The 26399-nt window shown below is 45.8% G+C and overlaps 2 protein-coding genes across 7 annotated transcripts in view; one reads left to right on the top strand and one right to left on the bottom strand.

The window, feature by feature from the left end:
• abca3b (ATP-binding cassette, sub-family A (ABC1), member 3b) overlaps window positions 1-26399 on the bottom strand; it is a 235319-nt gene that overhangs the window by 23075 nt on the left and 185845 nt on the right. The window lies entirely within an intron of this gene.
• anks3 (ankyrin repeat and sterile alpha motif domain containing 3) overlaps window positions 1-26399 on the top strand; it is a 60273-nt gene that overhangs the window by 26308 nt on the left and 7566 nt on the right. For 2 of the 5 annotated variants that reach the window (XM_059978843.1, XM_059978844.1), the window contains exons 8-13: window positions 12741-12866; window positions 14310-14428; window positions 20118-20285; window positions 20930-21054; window positions 22367-22508; window positions 24331-24503. In XM_059978843.1, coding sequence (XP_059834826.1) covers window positions 12741-12866; window positions 14310-14428; window positions 20118-20285; window positions 20930-21054; window positions 22367-22508; window positions 24331-24503 — 853 coding nt within the window. Of the gene's footprint in view, window positions 1-12740; window positions 12867-14309; window positions 14429-20117; window positions 20286-20929; window positions 21055-22366; window positions 22509-24330; window positions 24508-26399 lie in introns of those variants that run through there. The other 3 variants (XM_059978847.1, XM_059978845.1, XM_059978846.1) reach the window with 3 other exon arrangements.

Genomic DNA, 26399 nt, shown 5'->3' with positions numbered 1-26399 from the left:
ATTCTTCTAAGCTCCAAAGAGAAAAGCCCCAGCTCTGCTAACCTTGCTTCATATGACTTGTTCTCCAAACCAGGCAACATCCTGGTAAATCTCCTCTGCATCCTCTCCATAGCTTCCACATCCATCCTTGCCATTTTTCTGCCCAACTCTGCAGCCTGTCTATATCCTCTTGTAACCTTCGACAACCTACAGCTCCATCCACAACTCCTCCAATCTTCGTGTTATCCGCAAACTTACTCACCCATCCTTCCACCTCTACATCCAGGTCATTTATAAAAATCACAAATAGCAGGGGTCCCAGGACAGATCCCTGCGGCACTCCACTAGTCACCGACCTCCAGGCGGAGTACTTTCCTTCCACAACTACCCTCTGCTTTCTTCCTTTAAGCCAATTTTTTATCCAAACAGCCAAGGTTCCACTTATCCCATGCCTCATGACTTTCTGGATGAGTCTCTCATGAGGGACCTTGTCAAATGCTTTGCTAAAGTCCATGTAGACCACATCCACTGCCCTACCCTCATCAATTTTTTTCTGTTACTTCTTCAAAAAACTAAAAAATAAAGATTTTTAAAAATAATTTTTGTTTGAAAATAAAGATACTTCAAAAAAAATAAAGGCGTAGAATGTTTTCTAAATGGGGAGAAAATTCAAAAATTGGAGGGACTTTGGAGTCCTTGTGCAGTATTCCCTAAAGGTTAACTTGCAGATTGGGTTGGTGGAAAGGAAGACAAATGCAATGTTAGCATTCATTTTGAGAGGACTAGAATGTAGTGCGTAAATAGAGCTACCTCTTTGATCAGGTCCGAAATCAAGATTTAAAAGGCAGATTTTCATGGCAGTTTCTCCGAGTTGGACTGCATCCAATCAACGAGAGGGATTTATTAGGGATTAATCAAAATAATGTATGTGCAAGCGGAGTGGCCATTCTTTTGAGTGGCTTTGGCTCATCAAGCTCAGACAAAGTAAAGTATCTGATCAGTTTCTCTATTTGTTCTTATTTGTTCATTCCTCGTCTGTTAGGGCTTAGTAGTGTAGTGAGAATGGCTCCAGGGCAGTGTGTTGTATGGTGTGTGGGATAAGAGATGTCTGGGAGACCACATTTGCACCAGGTGCACCAAGTTGCAGATCCTGAGAGAAAACATTAAGGAAATGGAACTGCAGTTTGATGACTTCTACTCGTACAGGAGAGTGAGGAGTTGATAGTCAGGAGCTACAGGGAGGTAGTCAGCCCTAGATTGCAGGAAAAGGAAGGGAAATGCACAGCCAGTACAGAGTACACCTGTGGCCATTCCCCTCAATAATAAGTTTACCACTTTAGATATTATAGAACATAGAATAGTACAGCACAGTACAGGCCCTTTGGCCCACAATGTTGTGCCGACCCTCAAACCCTGCCTCTCACATAACCCCCCACCTTAAATTCCTCCATGTACCTGTCTAGTGGTCTCTTAAACTTCACTAGTATATCTGCCTCCACCACTGACTCAGGCAGTGCATTCCACGCACCAACCACTCTGAGTGGAAAAACCTTCCTCTGATATCCCCCTTGAACTTCCCTCCCCTTACCTTAAAGCCATGTCCTCTTGTACTGAGCAGTGGTGCCCTGGGGAAGAGGCGCTGGCTGTCCACTCTGTCTATTCCTCTTAATATCTTGTACACCTCTATCATATCTCCTCTCATCCTCCTTCTCTCCAAAGAGTAAAGCCCTAGCTCCCTTAATCTCTGATCATAATCCATACTCTCTAAACCAGGCAACATCCTGGTAAATCTCCTCTGTACCTTTTCCAATGCTTCCACATCCTTCCTATAGTGAGGAGACCAAAACTGGACACAGTACTCCAAGTGTGGCCTAATTAGAGTTCTATAGAGCTGCATCATTACATCACGTCTCTTAAACTCTGTCCCTCGACTTATGAAAGCTAACACCCCATAAGCTTTCTTAACTACCCTATCTACCTGTGAGGCAACTTTCAGGAATCTGTGGACATGTAACCCCAAATCCCTCTGCTCCTCCACACTACCAAGTATCCTGCCATTTACTTTGTACTCTGCCTTGGAGTTTGTCCTTCCAAAGTGTGCCACCTCACACTTCTCCGGGTTGAACTCCATCTGCCACTTCTCAGCCCACTTCAAAGTGGCTCAAAGACTGGTGTGGGAGAAGTGGGTTTTGCTTCTTGGGACACTGGCACCAGTACTGGGACAGGAGAGAACTGTTCCGGAGGGACGGGCTTCACCTGAACCGGGCTGATGTAGGTAAAAGTGGAGGAATAAAAAGACAGAGTGTGTCAGGAGGGGAAAGAATGTACGGAGATAAGCGTAAAGTTGTACAAAAGGAAAAGGTAGGAAATAAGTGTCAAGCATATTTGAAAGTCCTTTATTTGAATGCACGTAGTATTAGGAATAAAATTGATGAGTTGACGGTACAAATAATTACGTATGGTTATGATATTGTGGCAATTACGGAAACATGGCTGCAGGGTGACCAGGACTGGGAATTAAACATACAAGGGTATTCGACAATTAGGAGAGACAGGCAAGAAGGAAAAGGAGGTGGGGTGGCTATGTTAATAAAGCAAGAAATCACTGCAATAAAGCGAAATGATATTGGCTCAAAGGATCAGGATAACGAAACAATTTGGGTAGAAATAAGAAATAGTAAAGGGAAAAAAGCAGTGGTGGGAGTAGTCTATAGGCCTCCGAACAGCTGTAATTCAGTTGGTCGGAGCATAAATCAGGAAATAGTTGGGGCTTGTAATAAGGGAACAGCTATTATTATGGGGGATTTTAACTTTCATATTGACTGGACTAATCAAGTTGGACATGGCAGCCTTGAAGAAGAGTTTATTGAGTGTATTCGGGGTGGGTTCCTTGAACAATACGTTACTGAGCTGACAAGGGGGCAAGCAGTCTTAGATCTGGTCCTGTGTAATGAGACAGGACTAATAAAAAATGTCCTAGTAAAGGATCCCCTTGGAATGAGTGACCATAACATGGTCGAATTCCATATTCAATTAGAGGATGAGAGGGTTGGATCTCAAACAAGCGTACTGAGCTTAAATAAAGGAGACTATGATGGTATGAGAGCGGAATTGCTTAAGATGGATTGGGAAAATAGATTAAAGGGTAGATCGGTACTTGATCAGTGGTGTATATTTAAGGAGTTATTTTACAACTATCAAGAAAAATATATTCCACTGAAGAAAAAAGGGTGTAAAAGAAAAAATAGTTATCTGTGGCTAAGTAAAGAAATAAAGCAAAGTATACGACTAAAAAGCAAGTTATATTAGGTAGCTAAATCTAGTGGGAAGATTAAAGATGGAGAAGCTTTTAAAGATCAGCAGCAAATAACAAAAAGATTGATTAAGAAGGGGAAGATAGATTATGAAAGTAAATTGGCGAAAAACATAAAAGCAGATAGTAAGAGTTTTTATAGTTACATAAAAAGAAAAAGGGTGGCTAAAGTAAATGTTGGTCCCCTAGAAGATGAGACCGGGAAATTAATGGTAGGGGACATGGAGATGGCGGAAACGCTGAACAAATATTTTGTATCAGTTTTTACAGTAGAGGACACTCAAAATATCCCAACACTGGATAAACAGGGGGCTCTAGGGGGAGAGAAGCTAACTACGATTCAAATCACCAAGGAAATGGTACTTGATAGATTAATGGGTCTGAAGGTGGATAATTCCCCTGGACCGGATGGCTTGCATCCTAGGGTCTTAAGGGAAGTGGCGGTCGGGATTGTGGATGCATTAGTGATAATTTTTCAAAACTCGCTGGACTCGGCAATGGTCCCGGCAGATTGGAAAAATGCTAATGTAACTCCTTTATTTAAAAAGGGCAATAGACAGAAGGCTGGGAATTATAGGCCAGTTAGCCTAACATCTATGGTTGGCAAAATGTTGGAATCGATAATTAAGGAAACAGTAACAGGGCATTTGGATAAACATAGCTTAATAGGACAAAGTCAGCATGGCTTTACAAAAGGGAAGTCATGTTTGACAAATTTGTTGGAGTTCTTTGAGGACATAACATATAGGGTAGATAAAGCGGAACCAGTGGATGTGGTGTATTTGGACTTCCAAAAGGCATTTGACAAGGTGCCACACCAAAGATTATTACTTAAAGTAAAAAATCATGGGATTGGGGATAATATTCTGGCACGGGTGGAGGATTGGCTTTCGAACAGAAAACAGAGAGTTGGGATAAATGGTTTATTCTCAGACTGGCAGTTGGTACTAGTGGTGTTCCGCAGGGGTCGGTGTTGGGACCCCAACTTTTTACAATCTATATTAATGATTTGGAGAAAGGGACTAGGTGCAACATATCGAAGTTTGCTGATGACACAAAGATGGGAGGTAGTGTAATGAGTGTGGAGGACTTTGAAACTCTGCAGGGGGACATAGATAGACTGAGTGAATGGGCAGACATTTGGCAGATGAAATATACTGACAAGTGTGAGGTCTTGCACTTTGGCAGGAAAAATAATAGAGCAAGTTATTATCTAAATGGAGAGAAACTGGAAAGTGCTTCTGTGCAAAGGGATCTGGGGATCCTGGTGCAGGAAACACAAAAAGTTAGTATGCAAGTGCAGCAGGTGGTCAAGAAGGCCAATGGAATGCTGGCTTTTATTGCTAGGGGGATGGAGTATAAGAACAGGGAGGACTTACTGCAGTTGTACCAGGTATTGGTGAGACCACACCTGGAGTACTGTGTGCAGTTCTGGTGTCCATATTTAAGAAAGGACATACTGGCTCTCGAGGCAGTGCAGAGAAGGTTCATTAGGTTAATTCCGGGGATGGGTGGGTTGACGTATGATGAGAGGTTGAGTAGATTGGGACTCTACTCATTGGTGTTCCGAAGAATGAGAGGCGATCTTATTGAAACATATAAGATTGTGAAGGGGCTTGCTCGGGTGGATGCAGGGAGAATGTTCCCAATGATGGGTGAAACTAGGACTAGGGGACATAATCTTAAAATAAGGGGATACAGGACTGAGATGAGGAGAAATTTCTTCATTCAGAGGGTAGTGGGGCTGTGGAATTTACTGCCCCAGAGAGCTGTGGAAGCTACTACACTCAATAAATTCAAAACGGAGACAGACATTTTCCTGGATAAAAATGGCATTAGGGGATACGGTGAGCGAGCAGGTAAGTGGACATGTGGCTGGGTTTAGATCAGCCATGTGATCTCCTGGGCCAGTTTTCGATAGCCTGGATGGGTCGGAGAGGAATTTTCCAGATTTTTTCTCCTCAATTGGCAAATCGTTTTTTTTTCCCCGGGTGATCACATGGGTTTGGGTGGGATGAATAATAAAATAAAATGGGCGGTATGGTGCCCTGTTGGTTGGCACTGTTGCCTTGTGGGATTCGGTGAAAACTAGAGTTAAGATTGGATCAGCCATGATCTTGTTGAATGGCGGAGCAGGCTTGAGGGGCCAGTTGGCCTACTCCTGCTCCTATCTCTTATGTTCTGCATCCTATCAATGTCTCTCTGCAATCTTCAACAATCCTCTATGCTATCTAAAACACCACTAACCTTTGTGTCGTCTGCAAACTTGCCAACCCACCCTTCTACCTCCATATCCAGGTCGTTAATAAAAATCTCGAAACGTAGAGGTCCCAGAACAGATCCTTGTGGGACACCACTAGTCACAACCCTCCAATCTGAAAGTACTCCCTCCACCACAACCCTCTGCCTTCTGCAGGCAAGCCAATTCTGAACCCACCTGGCCAAACTTCCCTGGATCCCATGCCTTCTGACTTTCTGAATAAGCCTACCCTGTGGAACCTTGTCAAATGCCTTACTAAAATCCATGTAGATCACATCCACTGCACTACCCTCATCTATGTGCCTGATCACCTCCTCAAAGAACACTATCAGTCTTGTTAGGCACGATCTGCCCTTCACAAAGCCATGCTGACTGTCCCTGATCAGACCATTATTCTCTAAATGCCCATAGATCCTATCTCTAAGAATCTTTTCCAACAGCTTTCCCACCACAGACATAAGGCTCACTGGTCTATAATTACCTGGACTATCCCTACTACCTTTTTTGAACAAGGCAACAACATTTGCTTCCCTCCAGTCCTCCAATACCATTCCCGTGGACAACAAGGACATAAAGATCCTAGCCAGAGGCTCAGCAATCTCTTTCCTTGCCTCGGAGCAGCCTGAGGAATATTCCATCAGGCCCCGGGCACTTATCCGTCCTAATGTATTTTAACAACTCAAGAGATCCTTAAACATCGACCACATGTCCGTAGTACATTTCCCTGCAAAAACATCATCCCAATTCACACCTGCAAGTTCTAACCTTCTTGCCTCATAATTTGCCCTTCCCCAATTAAAAATTTTCCTGTCCTCTCTGATTCTATCCTTTTCCATGATAATACTAAAGGTCAGGGAGCAGTTATCACTGTCCCCCAGATGCTCACCCACTGACAGATCTGTGACCTGACCCAGTTCGTTACCTAATACTAGATCTAGTATGGCATTCCCCCTAGTCAGCCTGTCGACATACTGTGACAGGAATCCATCCTGGACACACTTAACAAACTCTGCCCCATCTAAACCCTTGGAACTAATCAAGTGCCAATCAATATTAGGGAAGTTAAAGTCGCCCATGATAACAACCCTGTTATTTTTGCACCTTTCCAAAATCTGCCTCCCAATCTGCTCCTCGCTATCTCCGCTGCTACCAGGGGGCCTATAGAATACCCCCAGTAGAGTAACTGCTCCCTTCCTGTTCCTGACTTCCACCCATACTGACTCAAAAGAGGATCCTGCTACATTACCCACCCTTTCTGTAGCTATAATAGTATCCCTGACCAGTAATGCCACCCCTCCTCTCTATCCCTTTTAAAGCATTGAAATCCATGAATATTGAGAATCCATTCCTGCCCTAGTGCCAGCCAAGTCTCTGTAATGGCCACTACATCATAATTCCATGTATGTATCCAAGCTCTCAGTTCGTCACCTTTGTTCCTGATGCTTCTTGCATTGAAGTGCACACACTTTAGCCCTTCTACCTTACTACCTTTACACCCTTTATTTCGCTTCTCTTTCCTCAAAGCCTCTCTATATGTTAGATCTGGCTTTACTCCATGCTCTTCTTTCACTGCTCTATCGCTCTGGGTCCCATCCCCCTTGCAAATTAGTTTAAGCCCTCCTGAACCATGCTAGCAAACCTACCTGCAAGGATATTGCTCCCCTTCGAGTTCAGGTGCAACCCATCCAATCTGTACAGGTCCCACCTTCCCCAGAAGAGATCCCAATGATCCAAAAATCTAAAACCCTGCCCCTGCACCAACTCCTCAGCCACGCATTCAACTGCCATCTCCTCCAATTCCTACCATCACTATCACGTAGTACTGGCAGCAATCCTGAGAACGCCACCCTTGAGGTCCTGTTCTTCAGCCTTCTGCCTAGTTCCCGAAACTCACTCTTCAGGACCTCATCCCTCTTCCTGCTTGTGTCATTGGTACCGACATGCATCACGACTTCTGGTTGCTTTCCCTCTTGTACCAGGATGCCATGCACCCAGCCAGAGACATCCTGGACCCTGGCACCCGGGAGGCAACAAACCACGCGGGTTTCCTTCTCACGTCCACAAAATCTCCTGTCTACTCCCCTGACTATAGAGTCTCCAATGCAGACAGCTTTCCTCTTCTCCGTCCCATCCTTCTGCACCACAGGGTCAGACTCAGTGCCAGAGGCCCTGCCAAAGTGGCTCACACCTGGTCGGTCGTCCTCACCAACAGCATCCAGGATGGTAAACTTAGTATTCAGGGGAATGGCTACAGGGGTGCTCTGCACTACCTGTCTACTCTCCTTCACTTTCCCCCCCTCGGACTGTCACCCAACGACCTGCTTCCGGCAGCCTAGGTGTGACTACCTCCCTGTAGCTCTCATCTATGACTGCCTCATTCTCCCTTATGAGTCGAAGGTCATCCAGCTGCTGCTCCAGGTTCCTCACACGTTCTTCCAGATCGCCCAACTGCAAGAACTTCTGGCAGATGTGACTCTGCGGGAGAGGGGAGTTCCCCCAAGACTGCCACATCTCACAGGAGAGGCTCATCACCGTCTCAGGAGGCATTGTAAAGACTAACTGGGAACAAGCTTGTCCTCTGCCTCTTCTTGTTGAAGCCTCTCGAGTCAAAGCCTCAAATCTCCACTCCTTCACTCGCCCGCCCACTCACTGGCTGCTTTCCACAGGCTGGTCCACTTGAGCTACCCCTCTACTTATTTATTTGAGCTTTTCAAACTGCTTGGTCACCTGACCTTGATTGCCCAATCAGCTGCTTTCTGCTGAGTCTGAGCTATTCAAATCTTGATTGTCTTGATAGTGTATCTTGATATCAAATCTTGGTAGGGTAACAACCTACCAAGGGGGAGGTTTCTGGCTCTCTGGCTCAGAAGAGCTGAGAGCTGAAGAAGACTGTAGTGTTGATAGGAGATTCCATAGTCAGGGGAACTGAGACAAGATTCTATGGGCATGTTACAGACACCCAGATGTACAGTTGCAAGGAAAATGTTTGTGAACTCTTTACAGTGACTTGTTTTCCACATTAATTACTCATAAAATATGGTCTGATCTTCCACTGTCACAATAATAAACAAACACAATCTGCCTAAACTAATAACATTGAACTTTTCATGTCTTTATTGAACACATTGTTTAACCATTCATAGTCCAGGCTGGAAAAAGTACGTAAACCCTTGAAGTTAATAACTGGCAGAACCTCCTTTAGCAGCAATAACCTCCGCCAAGCATTTCCTGTAATTGCTGATCAGACTTGCACAACAGTGAGGAGAAATTTTAGACCATTCCTCCATACATATCTGGTTCAGTTTATCAATATTTCTGCGATACCTGGCTTGAATAGTCCTTTTCAAGTCATGCAGCAGCATCTCAATTGGGTTAAGGTCGGGACTCTGACTTGGCCATTCCAAAACATGAATTTTCTTCTTTTAAACCATTCTGTTGTTGATTTACTCTTGTGTTTCAGATCATTGTCTTGCTGCCTCATCCAAATTCTATTAAACTTCAGATGAAGGACTGCTACCCTGACATTCTCCCAAATGTCTTGAAACAAATTTGAATTCATTATTCTCTCAACAACTGCAGCTGCCCAGGCCCCAGGACAGCAAAGCAGCCCCAAACCATCATGCTCCTTCCACCACGCTTCACAGTTCAGTTGAGGTTTTGGTGTTAGTGTGCAGTGGCCTTTTTCCTCCAAACATAGTGGTGTGCATTTCTGCCAAAAAGTTCAACTTTTGTCTCATCTGTCCACAGAATATTGTCTCAGAAGTGTCGAGGAATATCCAGATGGTGTTTTGCAAACTTGAGATGTGCAGCAGTTTGTTTTTGGAGAGCAGTGGTTTCATCCGTGGTGTCCTTCTATGAACGCCGTTCTTGTTCAGTGTTTGTCTGAAAGTGGACACGTGAACAGAGGCTTTAGCAAGTTCTAAAGATTTCTGCAGGTCTTCTGCTGTTACCCTTGGGTTCTTTTTCTCCTCCTTCAGCATTGCACGTTGTGCTCTTGGTGTGATCTTTGCAGGACACCCACTCCTAGGGAGAGAGCAGCAGTACTGAATTTCCTTTATTTGTAGACAATTTCTCTTCCTGTGGACTGATGAACACTCAGGTCTTTAGAAATGCTTTTGTAGCTTTTTCCAGCTTCATGCATCTCTACAATTCTTCTTCTGTTTTGATGGAGGCATGTTGCACATAACCAGATCTTTCTTGAGAAGAGCAGATTCTGTCAGTAACCTGACTTTGTAAGTCTTTTTTTATAGGACAGGGCACCTTTATAACCCACGCCTTCATTATCATCTCATTGATTGGAACACCTGACTCCAAATAGCTTTTGTAGAAGGCATTACCCCAGCGGTTTACATACTTTTTTGAACCTAGAATGAGCTTGTTTTAATGGTGTACTCAGTAGGTTGTGTGATATTAGTTTAGGCAGATTGTGTTTGTCTATTATTGTAACTTAGATGAAGATCAGACCACATTTTATGAGTAATTAATGCAGAAAGCCAGGTAATTGCAAAGGGTTTTTCTTGCACCTGTATGTTGTCTCCCAGGTGCCAGGGTCAGGGATGTCTTGATTGGGTCCATGGCATTTTCAAAGAGGAAGGTGAGCAGCCAGAAGTCTTTGGACATATTGGCACAAATGACACAGGCAGACACGTTAAGGAGGTTCTGAAGAGAGAATTCAGGGAGCTAGATAGAAAGTTGAAAAACAGGACCTCTAAAATAGCAATCTCTGGATTGTTGCCTGTGTCATGCACCAGTGAGGGTAAGAATATTATGATTTGGCACATGGATGCGTGGCTGAAAACTAGTGCAAGGGGCATCGGTACAGATTTATGGATCATTGGGATCTCTTCTGGGGAAGGTATGACCTGTACAATAGGGATGGGGTACACCTGAACCCAAGGGGGATCAATATCCTTGCGGGCAGGTTTGCAAGAGTTCTTTGAGAGGTTTTAAACTAATTTGGCAAGGGAATGGGAACCAGAGTTATAATGCTGAAGATGGGGTAGTTGCTTTACAAACAAAGACTGTAGTGAGACTCCTAGCAAAAAGAGGCTGAAGATGGGGCAGAATTGCAGTCAACAGGATGAGCCGCAGTGTAAAACTGGACAAAATCAAAACAGGTTATCACAAGACTGAAGGTGTTGTTTTTGGATACATCGACTATACAGAATAAGGTAGATGAACTTGCAGCACAGTTAAAGATTGGTATGTATAATTTTGTAGGTATCACTGAATAATGGCTGACAGAAGATTACAGCTGGAAGTTTAAAGTCCAAGGGTACACATTTTATTGCGGGGACAGGCAGGAAGGCAGAGGGGGCGGCTTGGCTCTGTTGCTACAAAATGAAATCAGATCATTAGAAAGAGGTGACATAAGATAGGAAGATGTTGAATCTTTGTGGATACAGCTAAGAAACTGCAAGGGTAAAAAGACCCTGATGGGAATTATATGCAGACCCTCAAACAGTAGTAAGGACGTGGTCTACAAATTACAACAGGAGATAGAAAATGCATGCCAAAAGGGCAATGTTACAATAGTCATGGGGGTTTCTATATGCAGGTAGATTGAGAAAAACAGATTTGTGCTGGATCTCAAGAGGGGAAATTTCTAGAATGCCTATGAGATGGCTTTTTAGTGCAGCTTGTGGTTGAGCCCACTAAAGGATCAGCTATTCTAGATTGGGTGTTGTGTAATAAACCAGAATTAATTAAAGAGCATAAGCTAAGCTTAGCTTAGGGGCAAGTGATCATAATTTGATCGAATTCACCCAGAAATTTGAGAAGGAAAACAGATGTATCAGTAATACGGTGGAGTAAAGGAAATACAGGGGCATGAGATGACGGCAGAGCAGCAATGGTTGGAGTTTCCGGAAGCAATTCGGAAGGCACAGGATATATATACATCCCAAAGATGAAGAAGTATTCTGAAGGCAAGATGACACAACAGTGGCTAATGAGAAATCAAAGCCAACATAAAAGCCAAGGAGAGAGCATATAAGGAGCAAAAATTTGTGGTAAGTTAGAGCATTTGGAAGCTTTTAAAAACCAACAAAAAGCAACTAAAAAAGTCAGGAAGAAGGAAAGGATGATAAAATGGTGGAGCAGACTTAATGGGCTGAATGGCCTAATTCTGCTCCTGTGTCTCATGTCTTATGGTCTTGTGGATGCAGTCATTTAATTTCCTTTGACTCATGACATTAAATAAATTTCACTGAAATATGTTGGGAAATTTGTGGCACCAGTCTTGTGCAAGACATAAATAATTATTATAAGTTACAAAGGAATATAAATAGCAGAAAAGACAAATAGTGAGGTGGTGTTGCTGGACCATTGAGAAATCTGAAAGCAGCGGGGAAGAAGCTGTTCCTGAATTGCTGAGTGTTGGTCTGTAGGTTCCTGTCTCTCCTCCCTTCTGGTAGTAATAAGAAGAGAACGTATCTGAGATGGTGAGGGTCTTTCATTATGGATGCTGATTTCTTGAAGCACTGCCTCTTGTAGATGCCCTTGACAGTGTAGCAGTGTGGCACTCCTGCAGTTCTGGACTGGGAATATCATCCAGGATTGTGCGATGAAACCTCAGAGAGGGCATGAAGCCATGACCACAGCAGTTTCAAGTTCATGGGTGTCAACATCTCTGAAGATCTATTCCGGGCCCAGAATATTGATGTGATTATAAAGAAGGCACATTGTTGGCTATATTTAATTCGGAGTATGAAGAGATTTGGTTTGTCACCAAAGACTAGCAAGTTTCTACACATGTACCATAGAGAGCATTCTAACTGGTTGCATCACTGTCTGGTATGAAGGGGCCACTGCACAGGATCAGAAAAGGCTGCAGTAAGTTGTAAACGCAGCCAGCTTCATCATGGTTACTAGCCTCCCAGTATTGAGGAAATCTTCACCAAGCTGGCATACATCATTAAGGACCCCCATCATCCAGAATATGTCCTTTTCTTATTACTGCCATCAGGGAGGAGGTATGGAAGCCTGAATGCACACACACACAATGTTTCAGGAACAGCTTCTTCCCCCTCTGCCATCAGATTTCTGAATGAACAATGAACCCATGTACACTGTCTTACTACTTTGCACTACTGTGGGGGACTGGGCTACAGTTTACTAGGGATTCAGCATTGATTAGCAGAACTCCTGCTGCCACCATCCCTCACCTTGTATTCACCCTACTTTCAGAGTCTCTCCCACCTCAGGGCTATGTCACGTTCAGGAACAGCAAAGATGAAGATGGAGGGGATATCCGGAACCGTGATGTCACTTCCCCAATTAACGAGCATGATGTTGAGAGCAATAGCAGCAGAGGTAGGGGCTTCTGATCATTCACAAACCATTCTGTCTGTGTTACTGATCTTGAGTGCTTGTGAGAGCGGGTGAGTGAGCACACATGTGCAAATCATTGAGCTGTAGGATCAAATCACACTGAAACAACAACACCCACACCTACCAAGGTGCCATCCTAGGCTTGTCCCATTGGCCTACACTTGGCCCCTATCTCTCGCAACCTTTGCTATCCACCTACCTATCCAAATGTCTTTTAAACATTGTAATTGTACCCACCTCTACCACTTCCTCTGGCAGTTTGTTCCATATACCCAGCACCCCCATGTGGAAAACCCTGCCCTTCTTTGCCTTTCTTCCCTCTCACCTTAAACCTGTGTCCTCCAGTCACAGAGTGATAGAGCATGGAAAAGGGCCATTCAGCCCAACTGGTCTGTGCTGACTGTGTTGCACAGTGAGCTTGCCTGCCTTAGAGCCATAGTTCTCTAAAACTCTCGTATCCTTATACTTATGTAGATGGCTTTTAAACGTTGTGATGTGCCGGTCTCTGGCAGCTCATTCCAAATATACATCAACCTTGGTGTGAAGAAGCTGCTCCTCATGTCCCTTTTCAACCTCTCACCTCTGCCCTCTTATATTTACATCCCCTCCCTGGCAACAAGACTTTGTTTTCACCCTGTCTGTGCCCTTCATGACCTCATACCTCTAATTTTAGACCCTCCTGCCCTGGGAAAAAGATTGCGAACTTACCTCTAACCCTTGTGTTTCTTCAAAAAGTGCACAATCACAAAATGATATATTTTAAATCAGTGTGGTATTCTCAAATAGTTGTGGACTGATTTAAACTCAACTGATGGTTTGAGTGTTCAGGACTGTTGTTTCCAAACCGGCTACCCACAACATCTGTACATCACAGAACAGTCTGCACCCTTCTCGGGAAACAGTTACTCTGATCACACCACTGAGTTGGTGAACGTTTCTGTGAGTCCCATGTGCAGATGATATTTCCTGTAATGGGGGAATCTAGGAGCAGAGCTCACAGCCTCAGGATAGAGGGATGTCTGTTTAGAAGGAGAAATGGCTTTAGCCACGCGGTTGTGCATCTGTGGAATTCTTGCTGCGGTCACTTATGGAAGCTAAGTCATTGGGTGTATTTAGGTTCTTGATGAGTCAGGATGTCAGAGGTTATGGGGAGAAGGCAGGAGAATGGGGTTGTGAGGGATAAATCAGCATTGATGGAATTAGAGCAGACTCGATGGGCTGAATGGGCTGATTCTGCTCTTATGTCTTATGCCATGAACTACCCTTACATTACTCTATCATCCATTTGCCTAGCCAAGTGTCTGCTAAATATCCATGACTGCTCTTGCTATGGTGAGCGTGTGTGTAGTTGGGTGCCTGGGCAGTAAATGTTACAGGCTGGTGGCCAAGTTGCAAATATTGACTGGGAGTTTCTCTCTGCTGCAGAGGAGAATGCATTCTGCACCACCGACACGATGACCACTCGCAGGAGCAGTGGCAGCAGCAGTGAGGGTCTGACCAAGGCTCAGGGCATCAGTCGTGAGGGATCCGTGGAGAGTAACGAGGTGAGATTGTGTGTCAGTCACAGGGGATCACTGGAGAGTAACGAGGTGAGAGTGAGCGATAGTCACTGGGGATCCATGGAGAGTAACGAGGTGAGAGTGAGCGATAGTCACGGGGGATCCATGGAGAGTAACGAGGTGAGAGTGAGTGATAGTCACAGGGGATCTGTGGAGAGTAACGAGGTGAGATTGTGTGTCAGTCACAGGGGATCCATGGAGAGTAACGAGGTGAGAGTGAGCGATAGTCCCGGGGATCCGTGGAGAGTAACGAGGTGAGAGTGAGTGATAGTCACAGAGGATCCATGGAGAGTAACGAGGTGAGAGTGAGCGATAGTCACAGGGGATCCGTGGAGAGTAACGAGCTGAGAGTGAGCGACAGTCACAGGGGATCCGTGGAGAGTAACGAGGTGAGAGTGAGCGATAGTCACAGGGGATCCGTGGAGAGTAACGAGCTGAGAGTGAGCGACAGTCACAGGGGATCCGTGGAGAGTAACGAGGTGAGAGTGAGCGATAGTCACGGGGATCCGTGGAGAGTAACGAGGTGAGAGTGAGCGATAGTCACAGGGGATCCATGGAGAGTAACGAGGTGAGAGTGAGCGATAGTCACAGGGGATCAGTGGAGAGTAACGAGGAGAGAGTGAGTGATAGTCACAGGGGATCCCTGGAGAGTAACGAGGTGAGAGTGAGTGATAGTCACAGGGGATCCATGGAGAGTAACGAGGAGAGAGTGAGTGATAGTCACAGGGGATCCCTGGAGAGTAACGAGGTGAGAGTGAGTGATAGTCACGGGGATCCGTGGAGAGTAACGAGGTGAGAGTGAGCGATAGTCACAGGGGATCCGTGGAGAGTAACGAGGTGAGAGTGAGCGATAGTCACAGGGGATCAGTGGAGAGTAACGAGGAGAGAGTGAGCGATAGTCACAGGGGATCCGTGGAGAGTAACGAGGTGAGAGTGAGTGATAGTCACGGGGATCCGTGGAGAGTAACGAGGTCAGAGAGTGAGTGATAGTCACGGGGATCCCTGGAGAGTAACGAGGTGAGAGTGAGCGATAGTCACGGGGATCCCTGGAGAGTAACGAGGTGAGAGTGAGCAATAATCACAGGTTATCCATGGAGAGTAACGAGCTGAGAGTGAGCGATAGTCACGGGGATCTGTGGAGAGTAACGAGGTGAGAGTGAGTGATAGTCACGGGGGATCCATGGAGAGTAACGAGGTGAGAGTGAGTGATAGTCACGGGGATCTGTGGAGAGTAACGAGGTGAGAGTGAGTGATAGTCACGGGGGATCCATGGAGAGTAACGAGCTGAGAGTGTGTGTCACTCACAGGGATCTGTGGAGAGTAACGAGGTGAGAGTGAGCGATAATGACAGGTTATCCGTGGAGAGTAACGAGGTGAGAGTGAGTGATAGTCACGGGGATCCGTGGAGAGTAACGAGGTGAGAGTGAGCGATAGTCACGGGGGATCCGTGGAGAGTAACGAGGTGAGAGTGAGCGATAGTCACGGGGATCCGTGGAGAGTAACGAGGTGAGAGTGAGCGATAGTCACGGGGATCCGTGGAGAGTAACGAGGTGAGAGTGAGCGATAGTCACGGGGGATCCGTGGAGAGTAACGAGGTGAGAGTGAGCGATAGTCACGGGGATCCGTGGAGAGTAACGAGGTGAGAGTGAGTGATAGTCACAGGGGATCCCTGGAGAGTAACGAGGTGAGAGTGAGTGATAGTCACGGGGGATCCGTGGAGAGTAACGAGGTGAGAGTGAGCGATAGTCACGGGGATCCGTGGAGAGTAACGAGGTGAGAGTGAGTGATAGTCACAGGGGATCCATGGAGAGTAACGAGGTGGGAGTGAGTGATAGTCACGGGGGAACCATGGAGAGTAACAAGGTTGAAGCCAGCATTAGATAGATTTTTCAGTTTTGTTCTCTGGAGTCATTATTGTGACGGATCTTGGGATGATTGTGTGTTGTGTTGTTTTAGACTGCAAGGTGGTTGTCATATGGTGGTGGAGTGGGCTGAGAAATGGCAGATGAAGTTTAATCCAAATAACTGGGATGTGATACATTTTGGGAGTGCTAAGGAGGCTAGGACATACACCATGAATTGTGGAGCCTTGGGGAATAGTGAGCGACCTTGAAGCTTGCAATGGAAATAGATAATGCAGTTGTGAGACATGATAGTTTAGCACGTAGCATAACACTGTATAGCGCCAGCGACTGGGGTTCAATTCCTGCCAATGTCTGTAAGGAGTTTGTACTTTCTCCCTGTAACCAGTTGGGTTTCCCCTGGGTGCTCCAGTTTCCTGCTGAAATTGCATTGTTTCCTCAACACTACCTACCCCTCCACCTATCTTTGTATCATCCACAAAGCCATCAATTCCATTGTCTAAATCATTGACATACAATGTGAAAAGTAATGGTCCCAATACTGATCCCTGAGGAACACCACTAGTCTCTGGCAGCCAACCAGAAAAGGCCCCCTTTATTCCCACTCACTGCCTCCTGTCTGTCAGCCATTCTTCTATCCATGTCGGTATCTTTCCTGTAATGCTATAGAATTTTATCTTCTTAAGCAGGCTCATGTGTGGCATCTTATCAGAGGTCTTCTGAAAATCCCAGTAAATGACTTCCATTGCCTCTCTTTTGTCCACCGTGCTTGTTACTTCCTCGAACTCTAACAGATTTGTCAGGCAAGATTTTCCTTAACAGAAACCATGCTGACTTCGACTTATCATTAGACTCCAAGTACCCCAAAACCTCATCCTTTATAATAATAGAGTCCAACATTTACCCAACCACTGAGGTTAGGCTAACTGGCCTATAATTTCCTTTCTTTTGCCTTCCTCCTTTCTTAAAGAGTGAAGTGACATTTGCAATCTTCCAGTCCTCTGGGACTATGGCAGAATCAAGTGATTTTTGAAAGATCATGAGCAATGTATCCATTATCTCTTCAGCAATCTCTCTCAGGACTCTGGGATGTAGTCCATCTGTCCCAGGTGACTTATCCACCTTAAAACCTTCGAGTTTGCCTGGCACTTTTCCCTTTATAATCACAATGGTACTCACTCCTGCTCCCTGGCACTCACAGACCTCTGGCACACTGCTTGTGTCTTCCACAGTGAAGACTGATGCAAAGTACCCAATAAGTTCATCTGCCATTTCTTTGTGCCCCATTACTACCTCACCAACATCATTCTCCAGTGCTCCAATATCAACTCTCACCTCCCTTTTATTCTTTTATATAACTGAAAAAAACTTTTGATATTCTGCTTTATATTATTGGCAAGTCTGCTCTCGTATTCCATCTTTTCTTACAGCTTTTTTAATTGCCTTTTGTTGAATTTAAGTTTCCTAATCATATAACTTCCCACTCACTTTTGTTACCTCATATAACCTGCCGATGGGTCTTGGCCTGAAACATTGACTGTACTTTTTTCCATAGATGCTGCCTGACCTACAGAGTTCCTCCAGCATTGTGCGTGTGTTCCTTATATTCCCTTTCCTTGGCTGATTTCCTCCCACTTTCTGAAGATATACAAGTTAGGGTTAGTATGCTGTGGGCATGCTATGTCGCTGCTGGAAGAGTGGTGACATTTGTGGGTTGCCCAGCACAAACTTAGGACCATGAAGGTTGTTGATACGTATGAGGCATTTCACTGTATGTTTCAATGTGTTTATTTTTATTTAGAGATTAACCACGGTAGCAGTCCCTTTCAGCCCAATGAGTCCATGCCACCCAGTTACAGCCATGTGACCAATTAACCTCTAACTTGAACATCTTTGGAATGTGGGTGGGAACTAGAGCACCCAGAGGAAACCCAAATGGTCACGGGGAATTGAACCTAGGTTGCTGTCACTGTAATAGCGTTACACTTGTAAGTTCTCTGTTGGTCAGGGTTGACTGTGGATGTGCATCCGAGCTGTAGGCGTTGAAGTCAATACACAAGGCAGAGCAGTACGATATGGAGAGCAAGCTGTTGCCCATGCAGCAGGCTCCCCTCTCCATACAGCTGATGATTCCAAAGAAACAGCGGAGATCCAGCAGCATCACAGGAGTTGCCATTTGGTGTTGAACTCATTGTAGGACTACGCAGCTCCAGATTTTTCCTTTGTTTACTTCCAAAGCCTTCTCCATGAGTGCAAGGCGGCGGAGGTTTGAGATCAGAGTTTTCCTTCTGCTAGATGAGCTGCCAACCATGGCTGACTAGCGCCATCTGCCTGAAGCAACTGAGTTTAAGGCGTCAGACACCCCTTTCAGTAGAAACAGTTCCGCTGGGCTTGGTAGCTAAGCCTAATGTGAAGGCCAGGAGCTGAACTTGGTTGTCAGAGCCTTTTTGAGACGTACACCTTTGGGAGCATTTAATAGGTGTTGGGAGTTTGTTCCTACTATTCCTCCACACCCACAGCTATGATAACCTTAAGAGCCAGCATTGCACTAATTTCTAGAAATAAAGCTAATCTTTAGTCTTTGATAGCAATGGAGAGGGTGCAGAAGAGTTCCACCAGGATTTCACTGGCACAGAGCAGTTTGTTTCGCAGAGAGGGTTGGTCTGTTCTCCCAAGAGCATTGGAGGTTACGAAGGGACATGACTGAGGTGTATAAAATTATGAGAGGCAAAGTTAACTGTAGAAAACCCTTCATCTTGTCAGTGGTAGAGCAGATCAGAGAACACAGTTTTCAGATAAACTGGAAGAGATTTGAAGAGGAGAGAGGGATGAGTGTGTGGAATGCACTGTTGGAGAGACACTGGATCACTGACAGTAGTTATGAAGCATCTAGTCATAAGAGTTTTTGCAAATGCTGGAAATCCAGAGCAACAGACACAAATAGAACAGGACAGAGTAGATCAGGCAGCATCTGTGAAGAGCTGGGTCAGAGTAGTATAGTGGTCAGCACAACTCTATTGCAGCTTAGGGCATCAAAGTCCGAAGTTCAATTCCAGTGTCCTCTGGAAGAGTTTGTATGTCCTCTCCATGATGGTATTGTTTCCTCTGGGTGCTCCAGTTTCCTCCCGCAGTCCAAAGTCATAGGTTAATCGGTCATTGGTAAATCGTCCTGTGATTAGACTAGGGTTAAATTGGTGGGATGTTAGATGGTGCAGCTCAATGGGCTGAAAGGCCATCTCTAAATAAATATAAATAAAGAGGAATAGACAGTTGATGTTTCAGGCCAAGACCCTTTATCAGGACTGGAAAGGAAGGTGGCAGAAGCCAGAAGTATCTGGATGAATAATTGAATCATTGTGTTTATTGATATGCTTGTTTATTTGTTCAGAGAGATAGCATGGAATCGGTCCTTCGAGCCCAGTGAGCTGTGCCCTAACCTATCATGGGACAATTAACAATGACCAATTACCCTATTAACCTGTATGTCTTTGGACTGGGGGAGGAAACCAGAGCACCCGGAGGAAACTTACACATTTCATGGGGAGGATGTACAAACTTTCTTGCGAAGGACACTGGGTTTGAGTTCTGAATTCCAATGCCCTGAGTTGTAATAGTGTTGTGCTAACTGCTACAATACTGTGGTACCCACGAACTCAGAGAAAAGAGATCAGATGCTGGGAGATAGAACTGGTGTGGATGGGTGCAGAATAGCCTGGTTTCCTGCTGCTGTTGGTCTCTTTGAAGGCCAGTGGGGTTTGCTTTCTGACCTTGTGTAGTGGCAACACTGGCCATGTTCCCTGTGTTTGCTGAAGGATTCCGATCATTCCAATAAAAACTGTAACAGAAGGCAGCCAAGTCGTCGCAGAGGCCAGGGGAGAAGCAGTGAGAGCTCCCTGTCCCGGGATAGTGACATTCCTACCACTGCCAGCTCACGGACTCTGATCCCACAGGAGGATGGGGAGAAGTACCACGGACCCAAGGTATGGCCTGGTGCTGAGGGAAGGGAGTGGGCGGCTTGGTATTTGTCCAACAAAGGGAGGTGCTTTGCGTAACCCCGTCCCACCACACACCTGTTGCCTGATGATAAATGGCATTAATCCATAGAGGGGTTATCAGCACCAATGAGAGGGAGGGAGCTAAGTTATACTTCAGCATGAAATACATCAACACGGCAACGTCTTTGTACTCTCGTGGCCCCGCCATCCTCACGCCACTCTTGTCCCATCGCCCACATGCACACTTTGTGCCCCGTCACTCTCACATGTTCTTCACGGCAATGATTCAGTTCCACAGACACAGCTCCTTCTACAAACTGAGGGAGATTCGAGGCTGCGACCTGCCACGTCCTACACCGAAACACAAATTGCTGTGGACACTCAGAAGGTCATGCAGCAACTGTACAGAGAAAAACACTAACGTTTCAGGTTGGAGACCCTGGCTCAGTCAGTCACAGCCCTGAGTTCAAGGACGTCAAACATGCTCCTGTTTCGGGAAATATAAGGACACCCGCTGCCCAGCTCCACTTCACATCAGAACACACAGCCTTCCTGTCCCTGTTGGTGCAGCAGGTTTGACGGGCTGAGTGGCCTGCTCCTCTCACATTGGTCATTTCCTGGATGCACAGGATTTGCCGGAGTTTCTGGAGCAGATCGGTTGTCTCAAATATCTTCACATCCTGGAGGAGCAGGATGTGGATCTGCGGATATTCCTCACCCTGACCGAGAGTGACCTGAAGGAGGTGGGAATCACGTGAGTAGGTGAACGGCGAGGGTGAATTCCAGGGTGACCAGAGGTGGCACAGTAAAGGTTTTTAAGGGTTTTTGAGGAACTGTGTGTCAGGGGAGGGGGGGTTAATTCATATAAATAGGACTGGGCCTGCGAACATGGAACTGGTATTGGAATTGGTTTATTATTGTCACATGTACCAAGATACAGTGAGAAGCTTCTTCTGCATACTGTTCATACAGATCGGATCATTACACAGTGCATCGAGCTAAAACACGATCATGAGACCTTGAGATATAGGAGCAGAATTAGGCCATTTGGCACATTGAGTCTGCTTCACCATTCCAACATGGCTGATCTTTTCCCCTCTCAGCCCCAATCTCCTGCTGTCTGCCCATATCCATTTACCCCTGACCAATCAATAATCCATCAATCTTTGTAAAGTCTTGGCCTCCACAGCTGCCTGTGGCAATGAATTCCACAGATTCACCACTCTCTGGCTATAGAAAATCCTCCTCATCTCTGTTCTATAAGGACACCCCTCTATCTGAGCTTGTATCCTTTGGTCCTAGACTCTCCTACCATAGAAAGCATCCTCTCCATATCCACTCTATCAAGATCTTTCACCATTCGACAGGTATTACAAGGTAGAAGTTTGCATAGATTCAGCATGCCACCAAAAACTTTGACAAACTTCTATAGATGCACAGTGGAGTAGATCCTAACTAGATGCATCACAGCTTGGAATGGAAACACCAATACCTAAGAATGGAAAATTTTACAGAAGATGGTGGATACAGCCCTGTCGATCACAAGCAAAGACCTTCCCACCTCTGAGTACATCTGCAAGCAGCATTCATCATCAAAAACCTCCGCCATTCAGGGCATGCTGTCTTCTTATTCATCAGGCAGGAATTATAGAAACCTCAGGTCCCATAACACCAGGTTCAGTATTAGTTGTTTCCCTACAACCATCAGGCTCCTGAACCAACGTGGATAACTTCACTCACCCCAACACTGAACATATTCCACAACTGACAGACTCACTTTCAAGGACTCTACAACTCATGTTCTCAGCATTATTTAATTTTTATTTGCCCTATTTGTCGTCTTTTACACATTGGTTATCAGTCTTTATAGTTTTTCATAAATTCTATTTTTTTATTTTCCTGGAATGTATGCAAGAAAATGAATCTCAGGGTAGTACAGTATTTGGTAACATAGATATACTTTAATGTTTGATCTAGTGCAAAAGAGGTTGGGGGTGGCTGGCTGGGATCCAAAGGGGATAGTGATGAAGCCATGGCTGGTGTGAACACTATAGGTGACTCTGCAGGTTATTTGGACCCAAGAGGAAGATGACAGCAGCAATCGCCCGCTGGCACAGCAATGCTCCCCCCCTCAGTAACAGTCTGGAGCAGGTCTATGCAGACCGACTGGAAACAGAAATGCAGGAAATGGCCATCCAGCTTCATAAGGTGCGGTTATGTTGTACGCCTTAAAGCATTAATCTGTCTGTATTTCGTCTTTCAGTTACCCAAATAGATAAAGTACCTTAGACACAGAGTGAAATACCCTCCGCACTGTCCCGTCACACACTCCCGGAGTGAGACACAGAGTGAAACACCCTCCGCGCTGTCCCGTCACACACTCCTGGAGTGAGACACAGAGAGAAGTTCCCTCTGCGCTGTCCCATCACACACTCCCAGAGTGAGACACAGAGAGAAGTTCCCTCCGCACTGTCCCGTCACACACTCCCGGAGTGAGACACAGAGAGAAGTTCCCTCCGCGCTGTCCCGTCACACATTCCCAGAGTGAGACAGAGAGAAGTTCCCTCCGCGCTGTCCCGTCACACACTCCCGGAGTGAGACACAGAGTGAAGTTCCCTCCGCGCTGTCCCGTCACACACTCCCGGAGTGAGACACAGAGTGAAGTTCCCTCCGCGCTGTCCCGTCACACATTCCCGGAGTGAGACACAGAGTGAAGTTCCCTCCGCGCTGTCCCGTCACACATTCCCGGAGTGAGACACAGAGTGAAACACCCTCCGCGCTGTCCCGTCACACACTCCCGGAGTGAGACACAGAGAGAAGTTCCCTCCGCGCTGTCCCATCACACACTCCCAGAGTGAGACACAGAGAGAAGTTCCCTCCGCACTGTCCCGTCACACACTCCCGGAGTGAGACACAGAGAAGTTCCCTCCGCACTGTCCCATCACACACTCCCGGAGTGAGACACAGAGAGAAGTTCCCTCCGAGCTGGCCCGTCACACACTCCCGGAGTGAGACACAGAGTGAAGTTCCCTCCGCGCTGTCCCGTCACACATTCCCGGAGTGAGACACAGAGTGAAGTTCCCTCCGTGCTGTCCCGTCACACACTCCCGGAGTGAGACACAGAGTGAAACACCCTCCGCGCTGTCCCGTCACACACTCCCGGAGTGAGACACAGAGAGAAGTTCCCTCCGTGCTGTCCCGTCACACACTCCCGGAGTGAGACACAGAGTCAAGTTCCCTCCACACTGTCCCGTCACACACTCCCAGAATTGGGATAGATAAAGCTCCGTTTACATAGTTGCAGTATTCAAGGACTACACGGATTGACCATGGTTACAGTAGCTCGGACTCTACAAAATAGACTCTCAGCTCCCTCACCATCCCTTAGAACATATTTTTCCGTTTTCAAAGGAGCTTTTTAAAGTGATTCCATCCTCACAATATTACAGTATTCCACATTTCATAATATTTACAGTTTCAAATTATAATGCAGTCACTGATATGCAAAAACACACTCGAGCCTCTCTGATACCCGTGAGATTATAATGTCCCCTTGTAGCCATGGATAACACATGCTCCTTCTCCATGGATATCTGGCATGGATCTAACCCCAGAAGAGGTGGCTCGGTTTGGTCAGAAACTTCGACTGCTCGCCTTCTGGAGCCATGAATGATCCTTTTGGCCAGGCCCAGAAGCAAACTGACCAGGTGATTACCCCCCCATTTGTACCAGCTGACCAAAGGTCAGGAGTGTGGACCTGAACTTGTGGAGAAGCTCCTTACGATACTCAAGTAGAGGTGGCAACCTCACACCCTTGGTGTACACATTGTACACTAACTCCTCATGGCCATAGAAATGACAGACAGCCGGGTAGTCCGTAAACTGACTGAAGAAACAGTTCCAAGGTGCTGCTCTGGGCAACATTGTCCATCCCAGCTCCCCAACGTGAAGGGGAATAAAGAGGCATCCCATTGAGCAGCCATTGATGGAACATATCTTAGCCCACTGATGTTTTGTGTTTCTCTGACAGAAATGTGAAGAGGCAGAGTTGCTTACTGGCCGCGTATCCCAGGAACAGGAGCTGCGGGCTGTGGTGGAAGGGGTTTTGATGGAAGATAAGATGGCTTGGAAACAACAGCAGAAACAGATCAAGGAGACACAAGGAGTTTGTCATGAGACAGCAATCATCCTTGAGCAAGTCAGGTGAGAAGAACTCAAACTACAGAAATCCTGATGGACAACAGTGGGGGAGGGAACGGGGAGAAAGCTCTTCCCGCCGGGAGGGGGCACCTAAGACAAGAGGGCACAAGTTTAACGTGAGAGGAAGAAGTTTTAAAGGAGATTTGAGGGAAAAGTTTTTAAAAAGGCCATAAAACATAGCAGCAATGTTAAACTATTCGGCCCATTGAGTGGTCTGCCATTCCATCATGGCTGATTTATTATCCTTCTCAAATCTATTCTCCATAATTTTTGATGCCCCAACTAATCAAGAACCTATCAATCTCCATTTTAAATATACCCAATGACAGCCTCCCACTGACATACAATGGTGCATATGAGGAGTTTGCAGCCATAGGCAGTGGTGGAGTTAAATATAATCAGTACGTTTAAAGGACATTTAGACAGGCACTTGTATAGGTGATGTATAGCAAGATATGGACCTAATGTGGGATTAATGGACATGAAAACCATTATGGGAATCATATGTTGGCCTGTAAATAGTAGCCAAGCTGTGGGGTTGAGATTGCAGAGGGAGCTGGAAAGGGCATGTGATAAGGGTAATGTCACAATTGTAATGGGGATTTCGATATACAAGAGGATTTGGAAAACCAGGTTGGTGTCAGATCACAAGAGAGGGAATTTATTGAATGCCTATGAGATGGCTTTTTAGAGTAGTTTGTGGTTGAGCCTACTCGGGGAAAGGCCATCTTAGATTGGGTGTTGTGTAATCACCCAGTTCTTATCAGGGAGCTTAATGTAAAGGAATGACTGGAATACGACGAAATCTAGGTGTTCTTGTACATCAGTCAATGAAAGCAAGCATGCAGGTACAGCAGGCAGTGAAGAAAGCTAATGGCATGCTGGCCTTTATAACAAGAGGAATTGAGTATAGGAGTAAAGAGGTCCTTCTGCAGCTGTACAGGGCCCTGGTGAGACCCCACCTGGAGTATTGTGTGCAGTTTTGGTCTCCAAATTTGAGGAAGAACATTCTTGCTATTGAGGGAGTGCAGCATAGGTTCACAAGGTTAATTTCCAGAATGGCGGGACTGTCATATGTTGAAAGATTGGAGTGACTGGGCTTGTATACAGTGGAATTTAGAAGGATGAGAGGGAATCTGATTGAGACATATAAGATTATTAAGGGATTGGACACACTGGAGGCAGGAAGCATGTTCCCGCTGATGGGTGAGTCCAGAACTAGAGGTCACAGTTTAAGAATAAGGGGTAGGCCATTTAGAACAGAGATGCGGAAAAACTTTTTCACCCAGAGAGTGGTGGATATGTGGAATGCTCTGCCCCAGAAGGCAGTGGAGGCCAAGTCTCTGGATGCATTCAAGAGAGAGTTAGATAGAGCTCTTATAGATAGTGGGGTCAAGGGATATAGGGAGAGGGAAGGAATGGGGTACTGATTGTGTACGATCAGCCATGATCACAGTGAATGGTGGTGCTGGCTAGAAGGGCCGAATGGCCTACCCCTGCACCTACTGTCTTGTCTATTGAATAGCAATTTGTGCAGAAGATACAGAGTCTGCAGAGAGATATAGATGAGTGGGCAAGGGTCTGGCAGATGGAGTACAATGTTGGTAAATGTGAAGTCATCCACCTTGGAAGGAAAAATGAAAGAGCAGATTATTATTTAAATGGTAAAAAATTGGAGCAAGCTGCTCTGCAGATGGACTTAGGAGTGCTTGTGCATGAATCACAAAAGATTGGTTTGCGGGTGCAGCAGGCAGTCAAAAAGGCAAATGGCCTTCATTACCAGAGAGATTGAATTTAAGAGCAGGAAGGTTATGCTGCAACTGTACAGGGTACTGGTGAGGCCACATCTGGAGTACTGTGTGCAGTTCTGCTCTCCTTAGTTGAAGAAGGATACACTGG

This window comes from Hypanus sabinus, chromosome 9, assembly GCF_030144855.1.
Source record: "Hypanus sabinus isolate sHypSab1 chromosome 9, sHypSab1.hap1, whole genome shotgun sequence".
In the NCBI taxonomy this organism is placed as follows: Eukaryota; Metazoa; Chordata; class Chondrichthyes; order Myliobatiformes; family Dasyatidae; genus Hypanus; species Hypanus sabinus.
Note: the sequence above shows the minus strand (reverse complement) of the source record. Positions and strands in the feature narration are given on the sequence as shown.